General features: G+C 54.8%; 1 protein-coding gene across 1 annotated transcript; it reads right to left on the reverse strand.

Moving 5' to 3' along the window:
* Positions 1 to 17,554: 17,554 nt before the first annotated feature.
* LOC147109969 (putative G protein-coupled receptor 139) lies at positions 17,555 to 18,448 on the reverse strand. Its single transcript, XM_086002443.1, has 2 exons — positions 18,173 to 18,448; positions 17,555 to 18,082 (listed from the first exon to the last, which is right to left on the reverse strand). Exons 1-2 carry the CDS (start codon positions 18,446 to 18,448, stop codon positions 17,555 to 17,557), a joined length of 804 nt encoding a protein of 267 aa, XP_085858569.1.
* Positions 18,449 to 21,830: the final 3,382 nt, after the last annotated feature.

Consider the following 21,830-nt stretch of genomic DNA (forward strand, 5'->3'; position numbering starts at 1 on the left):
GAGTGCCCAGTTCTTGTTGAAATACCTCTTTGGCGTTAGCTAAGATTGTTGACAATCGTCCAGGAGTGACGTCTTCATCTTTTTTACCGTCCACCGTCATTGCATGAATGGAGTGCCAATCTAAGCTTATCTTCCTGATCCATTCACGTCCCAATAACGGTGGTCCACCATTTTGCAGTATGTAGAGATACAATTTCCGTATTTTCTTGCCGTTGTATTCGACAGGCACCCTTATTTTTCCTCTGGGGTATACTTTTTGCCCCGTATACATCGTCAAGACGATGGATGTCTCTCTCATGTGTATGTGTGAGAATAGCCGCTCGTAGTCTCGTCGATTCATGATGGTTAGCGCTGATCCTGTATCCAATTCCATTTTAACTTGGGACCCTGCTATCGTGAGGGTGACCCAAATGGTTCGGTGATCCTCTTTTGCGATCACATTGTGAAGTTTGAGACAGCTTAGTCTCCTGTTCCCGGATTCACTATCGCTCATCTGGTCTTCGGAACTACTGTCCGTCATCTTTTGTACTTTCTTGTACGGTTCCTTAGTAGCCTTTTTGTTGTCACTGGTCTTCTTCACAGACCTGCAAACTCGTGCAATGTGTCCCATCTTTCCGCATTGCCTGCATATTTTGTCCTTGGACCAGCAGTCCTTCTGGTCATGGTTAGTTCTGCCGCAGCGATAACATTTTGCAAATCCCCATGTCATTTCGTGGGTGCCGTATTCCTGTGGCTTTTGTTGAATTTCCGCAGCTCCCCTGGCTGCTGCTTCGTATGATACTGCCACGCTGAAAGCCTTATCTAGCATCAGCTCATTCTCTGAGAGTAACTTCTTCTGTGTTCCTTCACTCAGGAGCCCACAGACAAATTTGTCCCGGAGTGTATCTGCCAGTCCTGCTCCGAACTGGCAGTGCTTTGATAGCTTGCATAGTTCCGTAATGTACTCAGCATTGCTCTCATCTTTATGCTGAGTTCTCCTGTGGAATTTAAATCTTTCGGCTATCAACAGCGGTGCAGGGTTTAGGTGTTCCTGTAGGACAGCAACAATTTCATTAAAACGCTTCGCCTTCGGTTTGGCTGGAGTAATCAGGTCCCGCAATAGGCCGTACGTTCTAGCGCCCATTAAGTTTAGCAATACCGATGCCTTTTCCTCATCGGCTATTTTGTTTGCCTCGCAATATACCTCAACTCTTTCCACATACGTGGTCCAGTCCTCTATTGTATTATCAAAGGCAGTGATACAGCCAGTCTTCGGCATCTTGAAAATCTAAAATGGCGCCTCCCGTGCTTTGCCTTCTTCCCCGATTTAACAAAATGGCGCCTCCCGCGCTTTGCCTTCTTCCCCCGCTGATTAAGATGGCGCCTCCCACGCTTTTGCCTTCTTCCCCGCTGTTACTAGCGCTGCTTTCCGTGGTTTCCATTGCAACCTGCAGCTCCTCGCGGTTTCCTGCGTGTTTAATATTTCTTTTTTTTATTATTTTCCCATCGTGGAACAACCCTGTGGGACTCTTGCCTCCCTCTTCTCGGGTCTATACGCAGCCCGGCTTTGTAGCACCGGCCACGCCCTGTGTGCTCCACCGTCTCTCTCTCCTCTTCCCGACAACGCTGCTCGGCCCCGTTGTAAGCCACCCGCTTGAGTTCGTGACCGCCGCAGCCCAGGAAGGTTCAGTGTACTACCTGCCACCAGCCCGATTAGCTGAAGCACCGTCGACAGGAACCAGGCCCCGCTTTCAACAGCTTCTCCAGCAATCTTCAACTCCGCTAACACAGGGGCGGATGCCCACGGTCAACGCTCGTTTTTACTGCTTCTTTCTTCCTTCTGGCCTCGACCTCTGCTCACTTCACTGCAGGAATGGATCCCAGGAGGTGGTGCAGACTGTAGGTAAGTTCGTATCTGCTCGTCGCCAGTATTATGTCCGTGTATGATTGAGACACGGACAGCAGGAGTTGAACAAAACAAGTCTTTACTGAAAGGAGTCAATCGGGAAACTGAAACTACAGAGGCTCTCTAGCGCCTTTTATACAGGGGTGGTCACTGCCGGTACTGCAGCCTGAGACCAGTTATTCCCTTAAAGGTACATACACAACACTTCACTCCCTTATCTTGCAAATATCTGCCTATCTCCACTTTAAATGTATTTAATGACCCAGCCTCCAGAGCGCCCTGGGGCAGAGAATTCCACAGATTTACGACCCTCTGAGAGAAGAAATTCCTCCTCATCTCAGTTCTAAAAGGGCGACCCTTTATTCTGAGACTGTGCCCCCGAGTTCTAGATTTCCCCATGCGGGGAAACATCCTCTCTGTACCTACCTTGTCGAGCCCCCTCAGTATCTTATATGTTTCAATAAGATCCCCTCTCATTCTTCTGAACTCCAATGAGTATCGGCCCAACCTGCTCAAACTTTCTTCATAAGACAACCCCTTCATCTCCGGAATTAAAAAATTAACATCCCCCGAACAGGGAGATGGGCCTCGGTTTAACATCCCCCGAACAGGGAGACGGGGCCTCGGTTTAACATCCTCTGAACAGGGAGACGGGGCCTCGGTTTAACATCCTCTGAACAGGGAGACGGGGCCTCGGTTTAACATCCCCCTGAACAGGGAGACGGGGCCTCGGTTTAACATCCCCCTGAACAGGGAGACAGGGCCTCGGTTTAACATCCCCCTGAACAGGGAGACGGGGCCTCGGTTTAACATCCCCCCTGAACAGGGAGACGGGGCCTCGGTTTAACATCCCCCTGAACAGGGAGACGGGGCCTCGGTTTAACATCCCCCTGAACAGGGAGACGGGGCCTCGGTTTAACATCCCCCGAACAGGGAGACGGGGCCTCGGTTTAACATCCCCCGAACAGGGAGACGGGGCCTCGGTTTAACATCCCCCGAACAGGGAGACGGGGCCTCGGTTTAACATCCCCTGAACAGGGAGACGGGGCCTCGGTTTAACATCCCCTGAACAGGGAGACGGGGCCTCGGTTTAACATCCTCTGAACAGGGAGATGGGCCTCGGTTTAACATCCCCCCGAACAGGGAGATGGGCCTCGGTTTAACATCCTCTGAACAGGGAGATGGGGCCTCGTTTAAACATCCCCACTGAACAGGGAGACGGGACCTCGGTTTAACATCCCCCCTGAACAGAGGTGGTGCCTCGGTTTAACATCCCCCCTAAACAGGGAGACGGGGCCTCGGTTTAACATCCCCCCTGAACAGGGAGACGGGGCCTCGGTTTAACATCCCCCCTAAACAGGGAGGCGGGGCCTCGGTTTAACTTCCCCCCGAACAGGGAGTTGGGCCTCGGTTTAACATCCTCTGAACAGGGAGATGGGGCCTCGTTTAAACATCCCCCCTGAACAGGGAGACGGGACCTCGGTTTAACATCCTCTGAACAGGGAGATGGGGCCTCGTTTAAACATCCCCCCTGAACAGGGAGACGGGACCTCGGTTTAACATCGCCCTGAACAGAGGTGGTGCCTCGGTTTAACATCCCCCCTAAACAGGGAGACGGGGCCTCGGTTTAACATCCCCCCTGAACAGGGAGACGGGGCCTCGGTTTAACATCCCCCCTGAACAGTGAGACGGGGCCTCGGTTTAACATCCCCCCTGAACAGGGAGACGGGGCCTCGGTTTAACATCCCCCCTGAACAGGGAGACGGGGCCTCGGTTTAACATCCCCCCTGAACAGGGAGATAGGCCTCGGTTTAACATCACCCCTGAACAGGGAGACGGGGCCTCGGTTTAACATCCCCCCTAAACAGGGAGACGGGGCCTCGGTTTAACATCCCCCCTGAACAGGGAGACGGGGCCTCGGTTTAACACCCTCCCTGAACAGGGAGACGGGGCCTCGGTTTAACATCCCCCCTGAACAGAGAGACGGGGCCTCGGTTTAACATCCCCCCTAAACAGGGAGACGGGGCCTCGGTTTGACATCCCCCCTGAACAGGGAGACGGGGCCTCGGTTTAACATTCCCCCTGAACAGGGAGACGGGGCCTCGGTTTAACACCCTCCCTGAACAGGGAGACGGGGCCTCGGTTTAACATCCCCCCTGAACAGGGAGACGGGGCCTCGGTTTAACATCCCCCCTAAACAGGGAGACGGGGCCTCGGTTTAACATCCCCCCTAAACAGGGAGACGGGGCCTCGGTTTAACATCCCCCCGAACAGGGAGATGGGCCTCGGTTTAACATCCTCTGAACAGGGAGATGGGGCCTCGTTTAAACATTCCCCCTGAACAGGGAGACGGGACCTCGGTTTAACATCCTCTGAACAGGGAGATGGGGCCTCGTTTAAACATCCCCCCTGAACAGGGAGACGGGACCTCGGTTTAACATCCCCCGGAACAGAGGTGGTGCCTCGGTTTAACTTCCCCCCTAAACAGGGAGACGGGGCCTCGGTTTAACATCCCCCCTGAACAGTGAGACGGGGCCTCGGTTTAACATCCCCTGAACAGGGAGACGGGGCCTCGGTTTAACATCCCCCCTGAACAGGGAGACGGGGCCTCGGTTTAACATCCCCCCTGAACAGGGAGACGGGGCCTCGGTTTAACATCCCCCCTGAACAGGGAGACGGGGCCTCGGTTTAACATCCCCCCTGAACAGGGAGACGGGGCCTCGGTTTAACATTCCCCCTGAACAGGGAGACGGGGCCTCGGTTTAACACCCTCCCTGAACAGGGAGACGGGGCCTCGGTTTAACATCCCCCCTGAACAGGGAGACGGGGCCTCGGTTTAACATCCCCTCTGAACAGGGAGATGGGGCCTCGTTTAAACATCCCCCCTGAACAGGGAGACGGGGCCTCGGTTTAACATCCCCCCTAAACAGGGAGACGGGGCCTCGGTTTAACATCCCCCCTAAACAGGGAGACGGGGCCTCGGTTTAACATCCCCCCTGAACAGAGGTGGTGCCTCGGTTTAACATCCCCCTGAACAGGGAGACGGGGCCTCGGTTTAACATTCCCCCTGAACAGGGAGACGGGGCCTCGGTTTAACATCCCCCCTGAACAGGGAGACGGGGCTTCGGTTTAACATCCCCCCTGAACAGGGAGACGGGGCCTCGGTTTAACATCCCCCCTGAACAGAGGTGGTGCCTCGGTTTAACATCCCCCTGAACAGGGAGACGGGGCCTCGGTTTAACATTCCCCCTGAACAGGGAGACGGGGCCTCGGTTTAACATCCCCCCTGAACAGGGAGACGGGGCCTCGGTTTAACACCCCCCCTGAACAGAGAGACGGGGCCTCGGTTCAACATCCCCCTTAACAGGGAGACGGGGCCTCGGTTTAACATCCCCCCTGAACAGGGAGACGGGGCCTCGGTTCAACATCCCCCTTAACAGGGAGACGGAGCCTCGGTTTAACATCCCCCCTGAACAGGGAGACGGGGCCTCGGTTTAACATCCCCCGAACAGGGAGACGGGGCCTCGGTTTAACATCCCCTGAACAGGGAGACGGGGCCTCGGTTTAACATCCCCTGAACAGGGAGACGGGGCCTCGGTTTAACATCCTCTGAACAGGGAGATGGGCCTCGGTTTAACATCCCCCTGAACAGATAGACGGGGCCTCGGTTTAACATCCCCTGAACAGGGAGACGGGGCCTCGGTTTAACATCCCCTGAACAGGGAGATGGGCCTCGGTTTAACATCCTCCGAACAGGGAGATGGGGCCTCGTTTAAACATCCCCACTGAACAGGGAGACGGGGCCTCGGTTTAACATCCTCCCTGAACACGGAGACGGGGCCTCGGTTTAACATCCCCCCTGAACAGGGAGACGAGGACTCGGTTTAACATCCCCCCTGAACAGGGAGACGGGGCCTCGGTTTAACATCCCCCTGAACAGGGAGACGGGGCCTCGGTTTAACATCCCCCCTGAACAGGGAGACGGGGCCTCGGTTTAACATCCCCCCTGAACAGGGAGACGGGGCCTCGATTTAACATCCCCCCTGAACAGGGAGACGGGGCCTCAGTTTAACATCCCCCCTGAACAGGGAGACGGGGCCTCGATTTAACATCCCCCCTGAACAGGGAGACGGGGCCTCAGTTTAACATCCCCACTGAACAGAGAGACGGAGCCTCGGTTTAAAACTGTCCTGAACAGAGAGACGGAGATTAATGTCTCAGATTAAAGACAGCATCTTGCACAGATGCAGCGCTCCCACGGTACTGGCACTGGGAGTCTCGGCCTAGATTATGCACTCAAATCCCTGGAGTGGGGTTTGAACCTACATACCTCTAAATCAGGGATGGGGATGGAGGTGCCAAACCGACCGGGGACCATCTGAGAAGATCCCTCAGTTGCTGAACATTTTAACTCACTGAGCCACTCGAGGGAGCTCTGAAACTCAGTTCCCACATAAATACTGGAATTGTGCCATGTATGAATTCGAGTCTGGGGTTCACATCATGGTTAACTAGACATCACCAAACCTGAGCATTAAAATCGTGGGCAGGGAGAATCTATTTACCTAGAACATAAGAACATAAGAATTAGGAGCAGGAGTCGGTCATTTGGCCCCTCGAGCCTGCTCCGACATTCAATAAGATCATGGCTGATCTGATCTTGGCCTGAACTCCACTTTCCTGCCCGCTCCCAATAACCCTTGACTCCCTTATCGTTCAAAAATCGGTCTATATCCACCTTAAATATATTCAGTGACTCCGCCTCCACAGCTCTCTGCGCTTTGGAGAATTCCACAGATTCACGACCTTCTGAGAGAAGAAATTCCTCCTCATCTCCGTTTTAAATGGACGACCCCCTTATTCTGAAACTATGCCCCCTAGTTCTAGATTCCCCCACGAGGGGAAACATCCTCTCAGCATCTACCCTGTCAATCCCCCTCAGAATCTTATATGTTTCAATAAGATCACCTCTCATTCTTCTAAACTCCAATGAGTATAGGCCCAACCTGCTCAACCTTTCCTCATAAGTCAACCCCCTCATCTCCGGAATCAACCTCGCGAACCTTCTCTGAACAGCCTCCAATGCAAGTATATCCTTCCTTAAATAAGGAGACCAAAACTGTGCGCAGTACTCCAGGTGTGGTCTCACCAGAGCTCTTTACAGATGTGGCAGGACTTCCCTTCTTTTATACTCCATCCCCCTTGCAATAAAGGCCAACACTCCATTTGCAATCCTAATTACTTGCTGTACCTGCATGCAAACCTTTTGTGTTTCATGTACGAGGACCCCCAGATCCCTCTGTGCCGCAGCATTTTGTAGTCTCCCTTCATTTAAATAATAATTTGCTTTTTTATTGCTCGTTCGGTTCGGCAGTGGTCTCGCTCAGGAAACCAAGTGCCGATGATGACAATGCAGAACGACACCTTCATTTTGCCCTTTGATGTGGCGAGCCCACAGCACAGAGCAGAAGTGACACTCTGTGTTTGCAAACTGCCTTCTTCCTATGTGTCGATCAAGAGGAAGCAAAGAAATATTAGAAGCTAACAGTGGCAAACAGACACGCATCCCTGAAAATATGCATGGAATGTTCGCCCTGTATTGGCATGTGATCATAACAAGGTGAGGTGCCTCATTTTATAAACACTCACTGAGCCTTCCTTTCAGACTCCTTTTACTCACCGCCTACTGTTTATTTCCATTCAGGTCAACGGAGTGGGATAGTCAAGGGTATGGGCAGTGAGGAAGGTGGGGTTAGATTTGACGGGATATTAAATGGTGTGCGGAGTGAGCAGGAGAGTGGGATTAGACTGGATGGGATCTTATTGCCCATCCCCAGTTGCCCCTTGAGAAGGCGGTGGTGAGCTGCCTTCTTGAACCGCTGCAGTCCGTGTGGTGAAGGTGTTCCCACAGTGCTGTTAGGGAGGGAGTTCCAGGATTTGGACCCAGCGACGATGAAGGATCGGCCGATATGTTTCCAAGTCAGGATTGTGTGTGTGACTTGGAGGGGAACTTGGAGGTGATGGTGTTCCCATGCGCCTGCTGCCCTCGTCCTTCTAGGTGGAAGAGGTCGCGGGTTTGGGAGGTGCTGCCGAAGAAGTCTTGGCGAGTTGCTGCAGTGCATCTTTTAGATAATACACACTGCAGCCACGGTGCGCCGGTGGTGGAGGGAGTGAATGTTTAAGGTGGTGGATGGGGTGCCAATCAAGCAGGCTGCTTTGTCCTGGATGGTGTCGAGCTTCTTGAGTGTTGTTGGAGCTGCACTCATCCAGGCAAGTGGAGAGTATTCCCTCACACTCCTGACTTGTGCCTTGTAGATGGTGGAAAGGCTTTGGGGAGTCAGGAGGTGAGACACTCGCCACGGAACACCCAGCCTCTGACCTGCTTGCTGCGAACCATAGTATTTATGTGGCTGGTCCAGTTAAGTTTCTGGTCAATTGTGACCCCCCAGGATGTTGATGGTGGGGGATTTGGCGATGGTAATACCGTTGAATGTCAAGGGGCGGTAGTTAGACTATCACTTATTGGAGATAGTCATTGCCTGGCACTTGTGTGGCACGAATGTTACCAGCCACTTAGCAGCCCAAGCCTGAACGTCGTCCAGGTCTTGTTGCATGCGGGCATGGACTGCTTCATTATCTGAGGCGGTCCCCTTAAATGCATCTATACCAGTCACCTCAACCACCCCTGGAGGTAGCGAGTTCCAAACTCTCAACACTCTCTGGGTAAAGAAGTTACTCCTGAAGGTTGACATCACATCTGCCTCAATCACTGCTCCTGGAAGTGAACGCCACAGCCTCACAACTCTCTGTGTGAAGATGTTTCTCCTGCCCTCTGGCCTAAATCTCTTACATTTAATCTTGTATCGCTGGCCCCTCATTCTAGACCCATCGACTACTGCAGGCGGTCAGCTTCCAGCGACCCTGCCCCAACCTTTCATCGCTTTAAACACTTCGATAATATCTGCGTTGTTCCAACGATAAAAGTATTTTAGAAGTGCAGTCACTTTTGTAATGCAGGAAATCACAGCAGCCAAATTTACACACAGCAAGATCCCACCAACAGCTGAAGGAAAAATGATTAGATTCTCTGTTTAGAGTTGTTGGCTGAGTGGTAACTGGGAGGCAGGAAACCTCCTGTGTCCTTCTTCCGGTAGTGCCCATGGGAAATTTAATCTCCACCTGAGATCGCAGACGGGGCTTGGGTTTAAAATCTCATCAGAAAGACCGCACCTCCGACAGTGCAGTGCTCCCTCTGTACTGTCCGTGCGACAGTGCGGTGCTCCCACAGTACTGCACCTCCGACAGTGCGGCGCTCCCTCAGTACTGCCCCTCCGACAGTGCGGCGCTCCCTCAGTACTGCCCCTCCGACAGTGAAGCGCTCCCACAATACCGCCCCTCTGACAGTGCGGCGCTCCTACAGTACTGCCCCTCTGACAGTGCGGCCCTCCCACAGTACTGCACATCCGGCAGTGCAGCGCTCCCTCAGTACTGCCCCGCTGACAGTGCAGCGCTCTCTCAGTACTGCTCCTCTGACAGTGCAGGATGCTCCCTCAGTACTGCATCTCCGACAGTGCAGCGCTCCCACAGTACTGACCCTCCGACACTGCAGCGCTCCCTCAGTGCTGCCCCTCTGACAGTGCATCGCTTCTCAGTACTGCCCCTCAGACAGTGCAGTGCTCCCTCAGTACTGACCCTGCGACAGTGCAGCGCTCCCTCAGTACTGCACCTCCGAAGGTGTAGCACTCCCTCAGTACTGCCCTCCGACAGTAGAGCGCCCCCTCAGTACTGCTCCTCCAACAGTGGGGCGCTCCCTCAGTACTGCCCCTCCGACAGTGTGGCGCTCCCTCAGTACTGCCCCTCCGACAGTGCAGCGCACCCTCAGTACTGTCCCTCCACGGTGTGGCGCTCCCTCAGTACAGCCCCTCCACCAGTGCAGCGCTTCCGCAGTACTGTCCCTGCACAGTGCTGCGCTCCCTCAGAACTGCCCTGCTGACAGTGCAGTGCTCTCTCAGTACTGCTCCTCTGACAGTGCAGGAGGCTCCCTCTGTACTGCCCCTCCGACAGTGCAGTGCTCCCTCAGTACTGACTCTGCGACAGTGCGGCACGCCCTCCGTACTGCATCGCCGACAGTGCAGCACACCCACAGTACTGCCCCTCCGACAGTGCAGCACACCCTCAGTACTGACCCTGCGACAGTGCAGCGCTGACTCAATACTGCCCCTCCGACAGTGCAGCACTCCTTCAGTACTGCCCCACCGACAGTGCAACGCTCCCTCAGTACTGCCCCTCCGACAGTACAGCGCCTCCTGAGTATTGCTCCCCCGACAGTGCAGCGCTCACTCAGTACTGCGCCTCCGACAGTGCGGTGCTCACTCTGTACTGCCCCTCCGACAGTGCAGCGCTCACTCAGTACTGCCCCTCTGACAGTGCGGCGCTCCCTCAGTACTGCCCCTCCGACAATGCGGCGTTCCCTCAGTACTGCCCCTCCGACAGTGCTGCGCTCCCTCAGTACTGCCACACCGACAGTGCGGCACTCCCTCAGTACTGGCCCTCTGACAGTGCGGCGTTCCCTCAGTACTGCCCCTCTGACAGTGCAGCGCTTCCTCAGTACTGCATCTCGAACAGTGCAGAGCTCCCTCAGTACTGCCCCTCTGACAGTGCAGCGCTTCCTCAGTACTGCATCTCGAACAGTGCAGAGCTCCCTCAGTACTGCCCCTATGACAGTGCGGCGTTCCCTCAGTACTGCCCCTCTGACAGTGCGGTGCTCCCTCAGTACTGTCCCTCCGACAGTGCGGCACTCCCTCAGTACTGCCCCTCTGACAGTGCGGCGCTCCCTCAGTACTGCCCCTCCGACAGTGCGGCGCTCCCTCAGTACTGTCCCTGCACAGTGCAGCGCCCCCTCAGAACTGCCCCGCTGACAGTGCAGCGCTCTCTCAGTATTGCTCCACTGACAATGCAGGACGCTCCATCAGTACTGCCCCTCTGACAGTGCAGCTCTCCCTCAATACTGCACCTCCGACAGTGCAGCACTCCCTCAGTACTGCCCCTCCGACAGTAGAGCGCCCCCTCAGTACCGCTCCTCCAACAATACGGTGCTCCCTCAGTACTGCCCCTCCGACAGTGTGGCGCTCCCTCAGTACTGCCCCTCCGACAGTGCAGCGCACCCGCAGTACTGTCCCTCCACAGTGTGACGCTCCCTCAGTACAGCCCCTCCACCAGTGCAGTACTTCCGCAGTACTGTCCCTGCACAGTGCAGCGCTCCGTCAGAACTGCCCCACTGACAGTGCAGTGCTCTCTCAGTACTGCTCCTCTGGCAGTGCAGGACGCTCCCTCAGTACTTCCCCCCATGACAGGGCAGCTCTCCCTCAGTACTGCATCTCTGACAGTGCAGCGCTCCCACAGTACAGCCACTCCGACAGTGCGGCGTTCCCTCAGTGCTGCCCCTCCAACAGTGCAGCACTCCCTCAGTACTGCCCCTCTGACAGTGCGGCGCTCCCTCAGTGCTGCCCCTCTGACAGTGCAGCGCTCCCTCCGTACTGCACCTCCGACAGTGCAGCGCTTCCTCAGTACTGCATCTCGAAATGTGCAGAGCTCCCTCAGTACTGCCCCTCCGACAGTGCGGCGTTCTCTCAGTGCTGCCCCTCCGACAGTGCGGCGCTCAGTCTGTACTGCCCTTCCGACAGTGCAGCGCTCCCTCAGTACTGCCCCTCCGACAGTGCGGCGTTCCCTCAGTACTGCCCCTCTGACAGTGCGGCGCTCCCTCAGTACTGCCCCTCTGACAGTGCAGCTCTCCCTCAGTACTGCATCTCCGACAATGCAGCGCTCCCACAGTACTGCCCCTCCGAAAGTGCAGCGCTCTCTCAGTGCTGCCCCTCTGACAGTGCGTCGCTTCCTTAGTACTGCCCCTCAGACAGTGCAGTGCTCCCTCAGTACTGCCCCTCCGACAGTGCAGCGCTCCCTCAGTACTGCACATCCGACAGTGCAGCACTCCCTCAGTACTGCCCCTCCGACAGTAGAGCGCCCCCTCAGTACTGCTCCTCCAACAATACGGCGCTCCCTCAGTACTGCCCCTCCGACAGTGTGGCGCTCCCTCAGTACTGCCCCTCTGACAGTGCGGCGCTCCCTCAGTACTGCCCCTCCGACAGTGCAGCGCACCCTCAGTACTGTCCCTCCACAGTGTGACGCTCCCTCAGGACAGCCCCTCCACCAGTGCAGCACTTCCGCAGTACTGTCCCTTCATAGTGCAGCGCTCCCTCAGAACTGCCCCACTGACAGTGCAGTGCTCTCTCAGTACTGCTCCTCTGACAGTGCAGGACGCTCCCTCAGTACTTCCCCTCTGACAGTGCAGCTCTCCCTCAGTACTGCCCCTCTAACAGTGCGTCGCATCCTCAGTACTGCCCCTCCAACAGTGCAGTGCACCCTCAGTACTGCCCCTCCGACAGTGCAGTGCTCCCTTAGTACTGATCCTGCAACAGTGCAGCACTCCCTCAGTACTGACCCTGCGACAGTGCAGCGCTGCCTCAATACTGCCCCTCCGACAGTGCAGCACTCCCTCAGTACTGCCCCATCGACAGTGCAACGCTCCCTCAGTACTGCCCCTCCGACAGTACAGCGCCCCCTCATTATTGCTCCTCCGACAGTGCGGCATTCCCTCAGTACTACCCCTCCGACAGTGAGGCGCTACCTCAGTACTGCCCCTCCGACAGTGCGGCGTTCCCTCTGTAATGCCCCTCCGACAGTGTGGCGCTCCCTCAGTACTGCCCATCTGAAAGTGCGGTGCTCCCTCGGTACTGCCCGTCCGACAGTGCGGCACTCCCTCAGTACTGCCCGTCCGACAGTGCGGCACTCCCTCAGTCCTGCCCCACCGACAGTGCAACGCTCCCTCAGTACTGCCCCTCCGACAGTACAGCGCCCCCTCAGTATTGCTCCTCCGACAGTGCAGCGTTCCCTCAGTACTGCCCATCCGACTGTGCTGCACTCCCTCAGTACTGACCCTCCGACAGTGCAGCTCTCCCTCAGTACTGCCCCTCCGACAGTGCGGCGCTTCTTCAGTACTACCGTGCCGACAGTGCAGCGCTCCCTCAGTACTACCCCTCCGACAGTACAGCGCCCCCTCAGTATTGCTCCTCCGACAGTGAGGCGTTCCCTCAGTACTGCCCCTCCGACAGTGAAGTGCTCCCTCAGTACTGCCCCTCCGACAGTGCAGCGTTCCCTCTGTAATGCCCCTCCGACAGTGTGGCGCTCCCTCAGTACTGCCCCTCTGAAAGTGCAGCGTTCCCTCAGTACTGCCCATCCGACTGTGCGGCACCCCCTCAGTACTGACCCTCCGACAGTGCAGCGTTCCCTCTGTAATGCCCCTCCGACAGTGTGGCGCTCCCTCAGTACTGCCCGTCCGACAGTGCGGCGCTCCCTCAGTACTGCCCGTCCGACAGTGCGGCAATCCCTCAGTACTGCCCGTCCGACAGTGCGGCACTCCCTCAGTCCTGCCCCACCGACAGTGCAACGCTCCCTCAATACTGCCCCTCCGACAGTACAGCCCCTCCTCAGTATTGCTCCTCCGACAGTGCAGCGTTCCCTCAGTACTGCCCCTCCGACTGTGCGGCGCTCCCTCAGTACTGACCCTCCGACAGTGCAGCGCTCCCTCAGTACTACCGCGCCGACAGTGCAGCGCTCCCTCAGTAATGCCCCTCCGACAGTGCAGCAGTCCGTCGGTACTGCCCCTCCGACAGTACAGCGCCCCCTCAGTACTGCCCCTCTGACAGTGCGGCGCTCCCTCTGTCCTGCCCCTCCCACAGTGCAGCGCAACCTCAGAACTGTCCCTCCACAGTGTGGCGCTCCCTCAGTACAGCCCCTCCACCAGTGCAGCGCTTCCACAGTACTGTCCCTGCACAGTGCAGCGCTCCCTCAGAACTGCCCCGCTGACAGTGCAGTGCTCTCTCAGTACTGCTCCCCTGACAGTGCAGGGTGATCCCTCAGTACTGCCCCTCCGACAGTGCAGCTCTCCCTCAGTACTGCATCTCTGACAGTGCAGCGCTCCCACAGTACAGCCCCTCCGACAGTGCAGCACTCCCTCGGAACTACCCCTCCGACAGTGCAGTGCTCCCTCAGTACTGACCCTGCGACACTGCGGCACTCCCTCAGTACTGCTCCTCTGACAGTGCAGGACGCTCCCTCGGTACTGCCCCTCCGACAGTGCGGCGCTCCCTCAGTACTGCCCCTACGACAGTGCAGCACTCCCTCAGTACTGACCCTGTGACAGTGCAGCACTGCCTCAATATTGCCCCTCCGACAGTGCAGCACTCCCTCAGTACTGCACCACCGACAGTGCAACGCTCCCTCAGTACTGCCCCTCCAATAGTGCGGCGCTCCCTCAGTACTGCCCCTCCGACAGTGCGGAGCTCCCTCAGAACTGTCCATCCGACAGTGCGTCGCTCCCTCAGTACTACCGCGCCGACAGTGCAGCGCTCCCTCAGTACTGCCCCTCCGACAGTGCAGCAATCCCTCGGTACTGCCCCTCCGACAGTGTGGTGCTCCCTCAGTACTGCCCCTTCGACAGTGCGGCGCTCCCTCAGCACTGCCCCTCTGACATTGCGGAGCTCCCTCAGTACTGCCTCTCCGAAAGTGCGGCGCTCCCTCAGCACTTCCACTCCGACAGTGCGGCCCTCCCTCAGTACTACCGCGCTGACAGTGCAGTGCTCCCTCAGTACTGCCCCTCCGACAGTGCAGCACTCCCTCGGTACTGCCACTCCGACAGTGCGGCGCTCCCTCAGTACTGCCCCTTCGAAAGTGCGGCACTCCCTCTGTACTGCCCCTCCGACAATGCGGAGCTTCCTCAGTACTGACCCTCCGACAGTGCGGCGCTCCCACAGTACTGCCCCTCCGAAAGTGCAGCGCTCCCTCAGTGCTGCCCCTCTGACAGTGCGTCGCTTCCTCAGCTCTACCTCAGACAGTGCAGTGCTCCCTCAGTACTGCCCCTCCGACAGTGTGGCGCTCCCTCAGTACTGCCCCTCCAACAGTGTGGCGCTCCCTCAATACTGCCCCTCCAACAGTGCGGCGCTCCCTCAATACTGCGCCTCAGACAGTGCGCCGCTCCCTCAGTACTGCCCCTCCAACAGTGTGGCGCTCCCTCAATACTGCCCCTCAGACAGTGCGGCGCTCCCTCAGTACTGCACCAAGTTTGAGTCCCAACTAGGCACTGATTCGGCCTGAATTGTGTCAAATTCCGGGCACCGCACTTTAGGAAGGATGTGAAGGCCTTAGAAAGGGTGCAGAAAAGATTTACCAGAATGGTTCCAGGGATGAGGGACTTCAGTTACGTGGATAGACTGGAGAAGCTGGGGTTGTTCTCCTTGGAGCAGAGAAGATTGAGAGGAGATTTGATAGAGGTGTTCAAAATCATGAGGGGTCTGGACAGAGTAGATAGAGAGAAACTGTTCCCATTGGCGGAAGGGTCGAGAACCAGAGGACACAGATTTAAGGTGATTGGCAGAAGAACCAAAGGCGACACGAGGATAAACTGTTTTACGCAGCGACTGGTTAGGATCTGGAATGCACTGCCTGAGGGGTAAACTCAATTGTGGTTTTCAAAAGGGAATTACATAAGTACCTGAAGGAGAAAAATTTGCAGGGCTACGGGGAAAGGGCGGGGGAGTGGGACTAGCTGAAGCGCTCTTGCAGAGAGCCGGCACGGGCTCGACGGGCTGAATGGCCTCCTTCTGTGCTGTAATCATTCTATGATTCTTGTTTTAGGCACCCCATTATAGAAAGGACACGATAGCCAGAGCGAGCGAGCAGCATAGATTCACCAGCAGGGTGCCAGAGATGGGGAACTCTAGCTATACAACGAGATTTGAGCTACTGTCACTATTTCCATGGGAGCAGAAACGTTTGAGAGATTTAATAGAGGTATTTTAAAATGATGAAGAGCATTAATAATGTGAATAAGGAATGACTGTTCCCTCTGTATGGGGAGGGGGTTCAGTGATGAGGGGTCCCCAATTCAAAACTGTCACTGAGAGAGTGAGGAGATGGTTGTTGGAGCTTGGAACGCACAGCGCAGGGAGTGGTAAGGGAACAGACCCCTGAACCTTTAGAAGGGAAATTGGATAAATGTAGGAATCCAAGGAAGATACAGGGCACTGGGGAGAGTGCGGGGCTCTGGGATTCATTCTGGATCGTCCTAGCAAAGCCACAAAGAACAGATTGGCCTCCTGCTGTGCTGTGAACCTGTGTGGTTTAAGTTCTGGCCAACACCTTGCCCTCGCCTGCCTCCAGTTTCCACACCCTTTCACTCGATCATCCCCTCGCTCTGTGCATTTGCTTTCAGCAGGTTCTCATGCTGAAGGTGTTACTTTGACGGTTGGCCAAGGTTCCTGGAGAAAACTTGGAGGTCAATGATTTCTGGATCAGCTGACGTTTGCGAAGGGATTGAGGTGAAACAAAGAACACAACCCACACCAAATGGACCTTTTATCCACGTTTAACGCATGTTTACATCTTGCTGAACAGGCTTTAAAACAACTCGAGACACTTTCTCCATAATGGTTTTCCATGTGTCAATGGCTCAGAGACAAAAGGAGGTCATTTGAACTTTCCAGCGTGATATAAAACAGGTGATACCGGACTGGGTGTTCATCATAAACCTCGCCCGATTTTAGCATCCACTATCACCTCTTTCACACCGTGGCTGGAAGTTAAAACCACCTCCAAAGACATTTGGAGTCGCTCGAGGTGCCGGGATGATTGCAGATTAAATTCCAGCCGGGTTGTACAACAGGCGGCCGAACCATTCCCTTCACATTCCCGCCGGGAGGATTAGGGTGAAATTCACCACCCGTGACATCAAAGGAAACGGGCGCGGCTGTGACCGCGCGACCAAATATTGGGACCAAATTTCAGTCCTGGCCGGTTTGCGAGTCTGTTTTTCCGTGAAATATTGAGGAGCGGGGGAGCGTTCACTTTTACCATCGGACACACCGCGGGCATTCAGAGATCCACCGTCTGATTGAAAGAAAGAAATACTCGCATTTATATAGCGCCTTGCACGACCACCGGAAGTCCCAAAGCTCCTCACAGCCAATGAAGCACTTTTGAAGTGTTGTAATGTGGGAAACGCGGCAGTCAATTGGTGCACAGCAAGCTCCCACAAACAGACATGTGATAATGACCAGATCATCTGTTTTTGTTATGTTGTTTGAGGGATAAACATTGGCCCCAGGACACCGGGGATAACTTGCCTTCCCTTCTTTGAAATAATGGCCATGGGATCTTTTACGTCCACCTGAGGGGGCAGACGGGGCCTCGGTTTAACATCTCATCCGAAAGACAGCACCTCCGACAGTGCGGCGCTCCCTCAGCACGGCACTGGGAGTGTCAGCTTGGATTTATGAGCTCAGGTCCCTGGAGTGGGACTCGAACCCACAACCTTCATGTCCTCAGAGGTGAGAGTGCTACCCACTGAGCCACAGCTGACACTTGGACCAACGGAGGCGGATCCGAGAACGCCCGTTATCCGCCCGGCGGTTCATGAAAAGGCATCGTCCTCAGCTCAGAACTTGGGGTCTAAAGGTTGGAAAATCAGGTCCTGCAGGTCCAGGAGATCCGGGCATGTGGTCAGAGGAAGATCGGCTGTGCGAGGTGATGGAGTCTCAGTCCCGGTTGTAGCTTCGATCAGGTAAATAACTTGGCGATGAGAGTAAAGGGATATTTGGCCATCCTCTTCAGCTCCTCTCTGACTTTGCTCTGGGTCAGTGCATAGACGGCAGTGTTTGAACAGGAGCTCAGGTAGAAGAGCATAGTCCCCGACTGATCGGCGATAATCACCGGGTGGTTGTAGCTCGGGTAAGAATGTCTGTTGGAAATTTCCATAAGCAGGAAAACGCCAATCTTGGTCATCCACAACAATATAAAACTGCCTGATACAACGAACAGCAGAATGATGGACCTCCGCCGTTTGGCCATCTCCGGATCTCCTCGCTGGTCCCCGTTACCAGGGCCTCGGAGTCCCCGGCGGGCTCGATTGGCCAGCACGATATGCCTGACGGTCAGAGCGTTGAGCAACAGGATCAGGGCGTAGGGGATCAATGGGTTCAGCAGGTGGTGGCCCCAGAAGAACGCCACCCAACCGGGCACGGTGAAGAAGTCCGGCCGGGTGAGGCAGCCCCAATTTATGCCGCCCAAGGTGCCGTAAGGTTGGTACTTGAAGTAGAAAGGCACGTTCCGTAAAAGGCTGGCCGCGCACACGCTCGTTATCACTGCCGCCGCCGTTTTCTCGGTGCAATATCTGGCCTTCAGGGCGTGGCAGCAGATGGCCACAAAACGGTCAAAGGTGAAAGCGATGGTCAGCCAGACGGAGCAGTCGATTGCCGCGTAACCCAGCGCGGCGTTAGTGCTGCACACCGCCGTGTAGAGCAAGAATGAGAACGGGAAGTATCTGTTAAAGAGGGAGGTGAGTATTACACAGAAGACAACGACCAGTAGATCCGCTGTTGCCATGGAGACCAGGTAGAGAGAAACACCTTTGGCGAGCTCGCACTTTCCCCGGGAGAGAATCACAATCGTCATCAAATTAGCTGCAAGAAAATCATGAGAAAGTGTTGGATATTGAGAGGAATAAAAGAATGAAGGACTCGCATTTCTCCAGCGCTGTTTACACCCACCACACGTCCCAAAGCGCTTCACAGCCAATAAAGTACTTTTTGAAGTGTGGTCACTGTTGTAATGTAGGAATCGGGTCCAATTAGCGAACGGCAACCTCCCACAGACAGCAATGCGATAATGACCAGATCATCTGTTTTAGTGATGTTGATTGAGGGATAAATATTGGCCCCAGGACACCGGGGAGAACTCCCCCCTGCTCTTCTTCAAAATAGCACCATGGGACATTTTATGTCCACCTGAGAGGGAAGACAGGGCCTCGGTTTAACATCTCTTTCAAAGGACGGCCCCTCCGACAGTGCAGCGCTCCTCACTACTGCCCTCCGACAGTGCGGCGCTCCCTCAATACTGTCCCTCCGACAGTGCGGCGGTCCCTCAGTACTGCCCCTCCGACAGTGCGGCGCTCCCTCAGTACTGCCCCTCCGACAGTGCGGCGCTCCCTCAGTACTGCCCCTCCGACGGTGCAGTGCTACCTCAGTACTGCCCCTCCGACAGTGCAGCGCTCCCTCAGTTCTGCCCCTCCGACCGTGCAGCGCTCCCTCAGTACTGACCCTCCGACAGTGCGGCACTCCCTCAGTACTTCACTGGGAGTGTCAGCCCAGCTTTTTGTGCTCAAGTCTCTGGAGTGGGACTTGAAGCCACAACCTTCTGACTCAGAAGTGAGGGTGTTACCCACTGAACCACAGCTGACACTGTCCATCAAGAAACTGTATGATTAGGGTTGTGTTAGGGATGTACTGGGAAGGGATAGGACATTGCAGGCTACAGCGAGCAGTAATGAGCCCTCTTGTGTGGGAATGTCTGGAGTGGACTAAAAAGCCGAAGACATTAACAGACCTGCCCAACAAATGGCAGCAGCTAACCTCACCACCAAACCAGCTTGGCTATCTGCAACGTACGCATAGAATGTAACGGTGTATTAGCTGCTGAGACCTGGGTGTCCTTGTGCACCAGTCGCTGAAGGTAAGCATGCAGGTGCAGCAGGCGGTTAAGAAGGCAAATGGTATGTCGGCCTTCGTAGCGAGAGAATTTGAGTACAGGAACAAGGATGTCTTGCTGCAGTTGTACAGGGCCTTGGTGAGACCACATCTTGAGTATTGTGTGCAGTTTTGGTCGCCTTATCTGAGGAAGGATGTTCTTGCCATGGAGGGAGTGCAGCGAAGATTCACCAGGCTGATACCTGGGATGGCAGGAATGACGTATGAGGAGAGATTGGGTCGATTGGGCTTATACTCGCTGGAGTTTAGAAGAATGAGAGGGGATCTCATTGAAACTTATAAAATCCTATCAGGACTAGACAGACTAGATGCAGGAAGGATGTTCCCGATGGTGGGGGAGTCCAGAACCAGGGGTCACAGTCTAAGGATAAGGGGTAAGCCATTTAGGACTGAGATGAGGAGGAATTTCTTCACCCAGAGAGTGGTGAACCTGTAGAATTCTCTACCACAGAAGGCAGTAGAGGCCAATTCATTAAATATATTCAAGCAGGAGTTGGATATATTTCTTAAGGCTAAAGGGATCAAGGGATATGGGGAGAAGGCAGGGACCAGGTACTGAATTTGAATGATTAGCCATGATCTCATTAAATGGCAGAGCAGGCTCGAGGGGCCGAATGGCCTACTCCTGCTCCTATCTTCTATGTTTCTATGGTAGCCCACATTTATCCTGCGTGATTGACTTTATACAAGATACAACACACTTGAGGAACGTTGAACTAGTCTTGCTGAGGCCAGAGTGAGCAATCAAAACCACACGCTTGTGACCATCTGACGATGTCCTCTGCACATGAGTTATTATCCGTGCCAGTCTAATTCGATAGCTCTTTCAAAGCGCGATCACAGGCACGATAAGAACATAAGAAATAGGAGCAGGAACAGGCCATTCGTCCCCTCGAGAGTGGTGAACCTGTGGAATTCTCTACCACAGAAGGCAGTAGAGGCCAATACATTAAATATATTCAAGCAGGAGTTGGATATATTTCTTAAGGCTAAAGGGATCAAGGGGTATGGGGAGAAAGCAGGGACAGGGTACTGAATTTGGATGATCAGCCATGATCGCATTGAATGGCGGAACAGGCTCGAGGGGCTGAATGGCCTACTCCTGCTCCTATCTTCTATGTATCTATGTTTCTATGTTAGTCTACTCAATCTGTCCTCATAGGACAATCCCCCCATCCCAGGAACCAGTCTGGTGAACCTTCGTTGCACTCCCTCTATGGCAAGTATAGATAAGGAGACTAGAACTGTCCACAATACTCCAGGGACGGTTTCACCAGGGCCTTATATAATTGGAGTAAGATGTCTTTACTGTTAGGGGCCAAATGGCCTCCTTCCATGCAGTCAGATTCTATGATTCTAAATCCCACTCCCCCGTACACAAGAAGGGGAGCCGCCCTGAATCAGGGGCTACAGATACAAGACTAAATGGAAGAGATTGGGAACAGGAAGCGGAGGAAATGTCCTGACATAGGGAGTGGTGAGGTGTTGGGATTCACAGCCCGAGTCAGTGGTTGAGGCAGAAACTCTGCCCACGGTCAAGATTTGATTGGACAGGCGGGTGAATGAATGGATAGGGGAACAGGATGGGTAAATGTGATTCAAGTCCTTTACTGGGGCGGAGGATAAACACTGGCCAATGAATGAGTGTCTCTGACACTATTCTAGAAACATAGAAAAATAGGAGCAGGAGTCGGCCATTCGGCCCTTCGAGTCTGCTCCGCCATTCAATATGATCATGGCTGATCCTCTATCTCAATACCATATTCCCGCTCTCTCCCCTTGATGCCTTTTGTGTCTAGAAATCTATCTCCTTCTTAAATATATTCAGTGACTTGCCCTCCACAGCCTTCTGTGGTAGAGAATTCCAGCGGTTCACCACCCTCTGAGTGAAGACATTTCTCCTCATCTCAGTCCTAAATGTCCTACCCCGTATCCTGAGACTGTGACCCCTGGTTCTAGACCCCCCAGCCAGGGGAAACATCCTCCCTGCATCCAGCCTGTCCTAGCCCTGTCAGAATTTTATACATTTCAATGAGATCCCCTCTCATTCGTCTAAACTCTAGTGAATACAGGCCTAGTCGACCCAATCTCTCCTCATACGACAGTCCTGCCATCTCAGGAATCAGTCTGGTGAGCCTTCGCTGCACTCCCTCTATGGCAAGTATGCTAGGCGATTGAGTGGAGATGTTAAACTGTTCAAATCAATGGGTCAGGGCTCTATCCCCAAGAAAGCAGAAGTCTGAGAGGTGGCCTGACAGAGGTCTTTAAGATTAGGAAAGATTTCCATAGGG

The sequence above is a fragment of the Somniosus microcephalus genome, chromosome 12, assembly GCF_052327205.1.
Source record: "Somniosus microcephalus isolate GS21.2 chromosome 12, FLI_Smic_1.0, whole genome shotgun sequence".
In the NCBI taxonomy this organism is placed as follows: Eukaryota; Metazoa; Chordata; class Chondrichthyes; order Squaliformes; family Somniosidae; genus Somniosus; species Somniosus microcephalus.

Coding starts and splice junctions, on each gene's coding strand:
- LOC147109969 (XM_086002443.1), bottom strand. CDS start 18,448: ATGACGATTGTGATTCTCTCCCGGGGAAAGTGCGAGCTCGCCAAAGGT. Junction 18,083..18,172: donor TCTGCTGCCACGCCCTGAAG/GCCAGATATTGC, acceptor TTCTACTTCAAG/TACCAACCTTACGGCACCTT.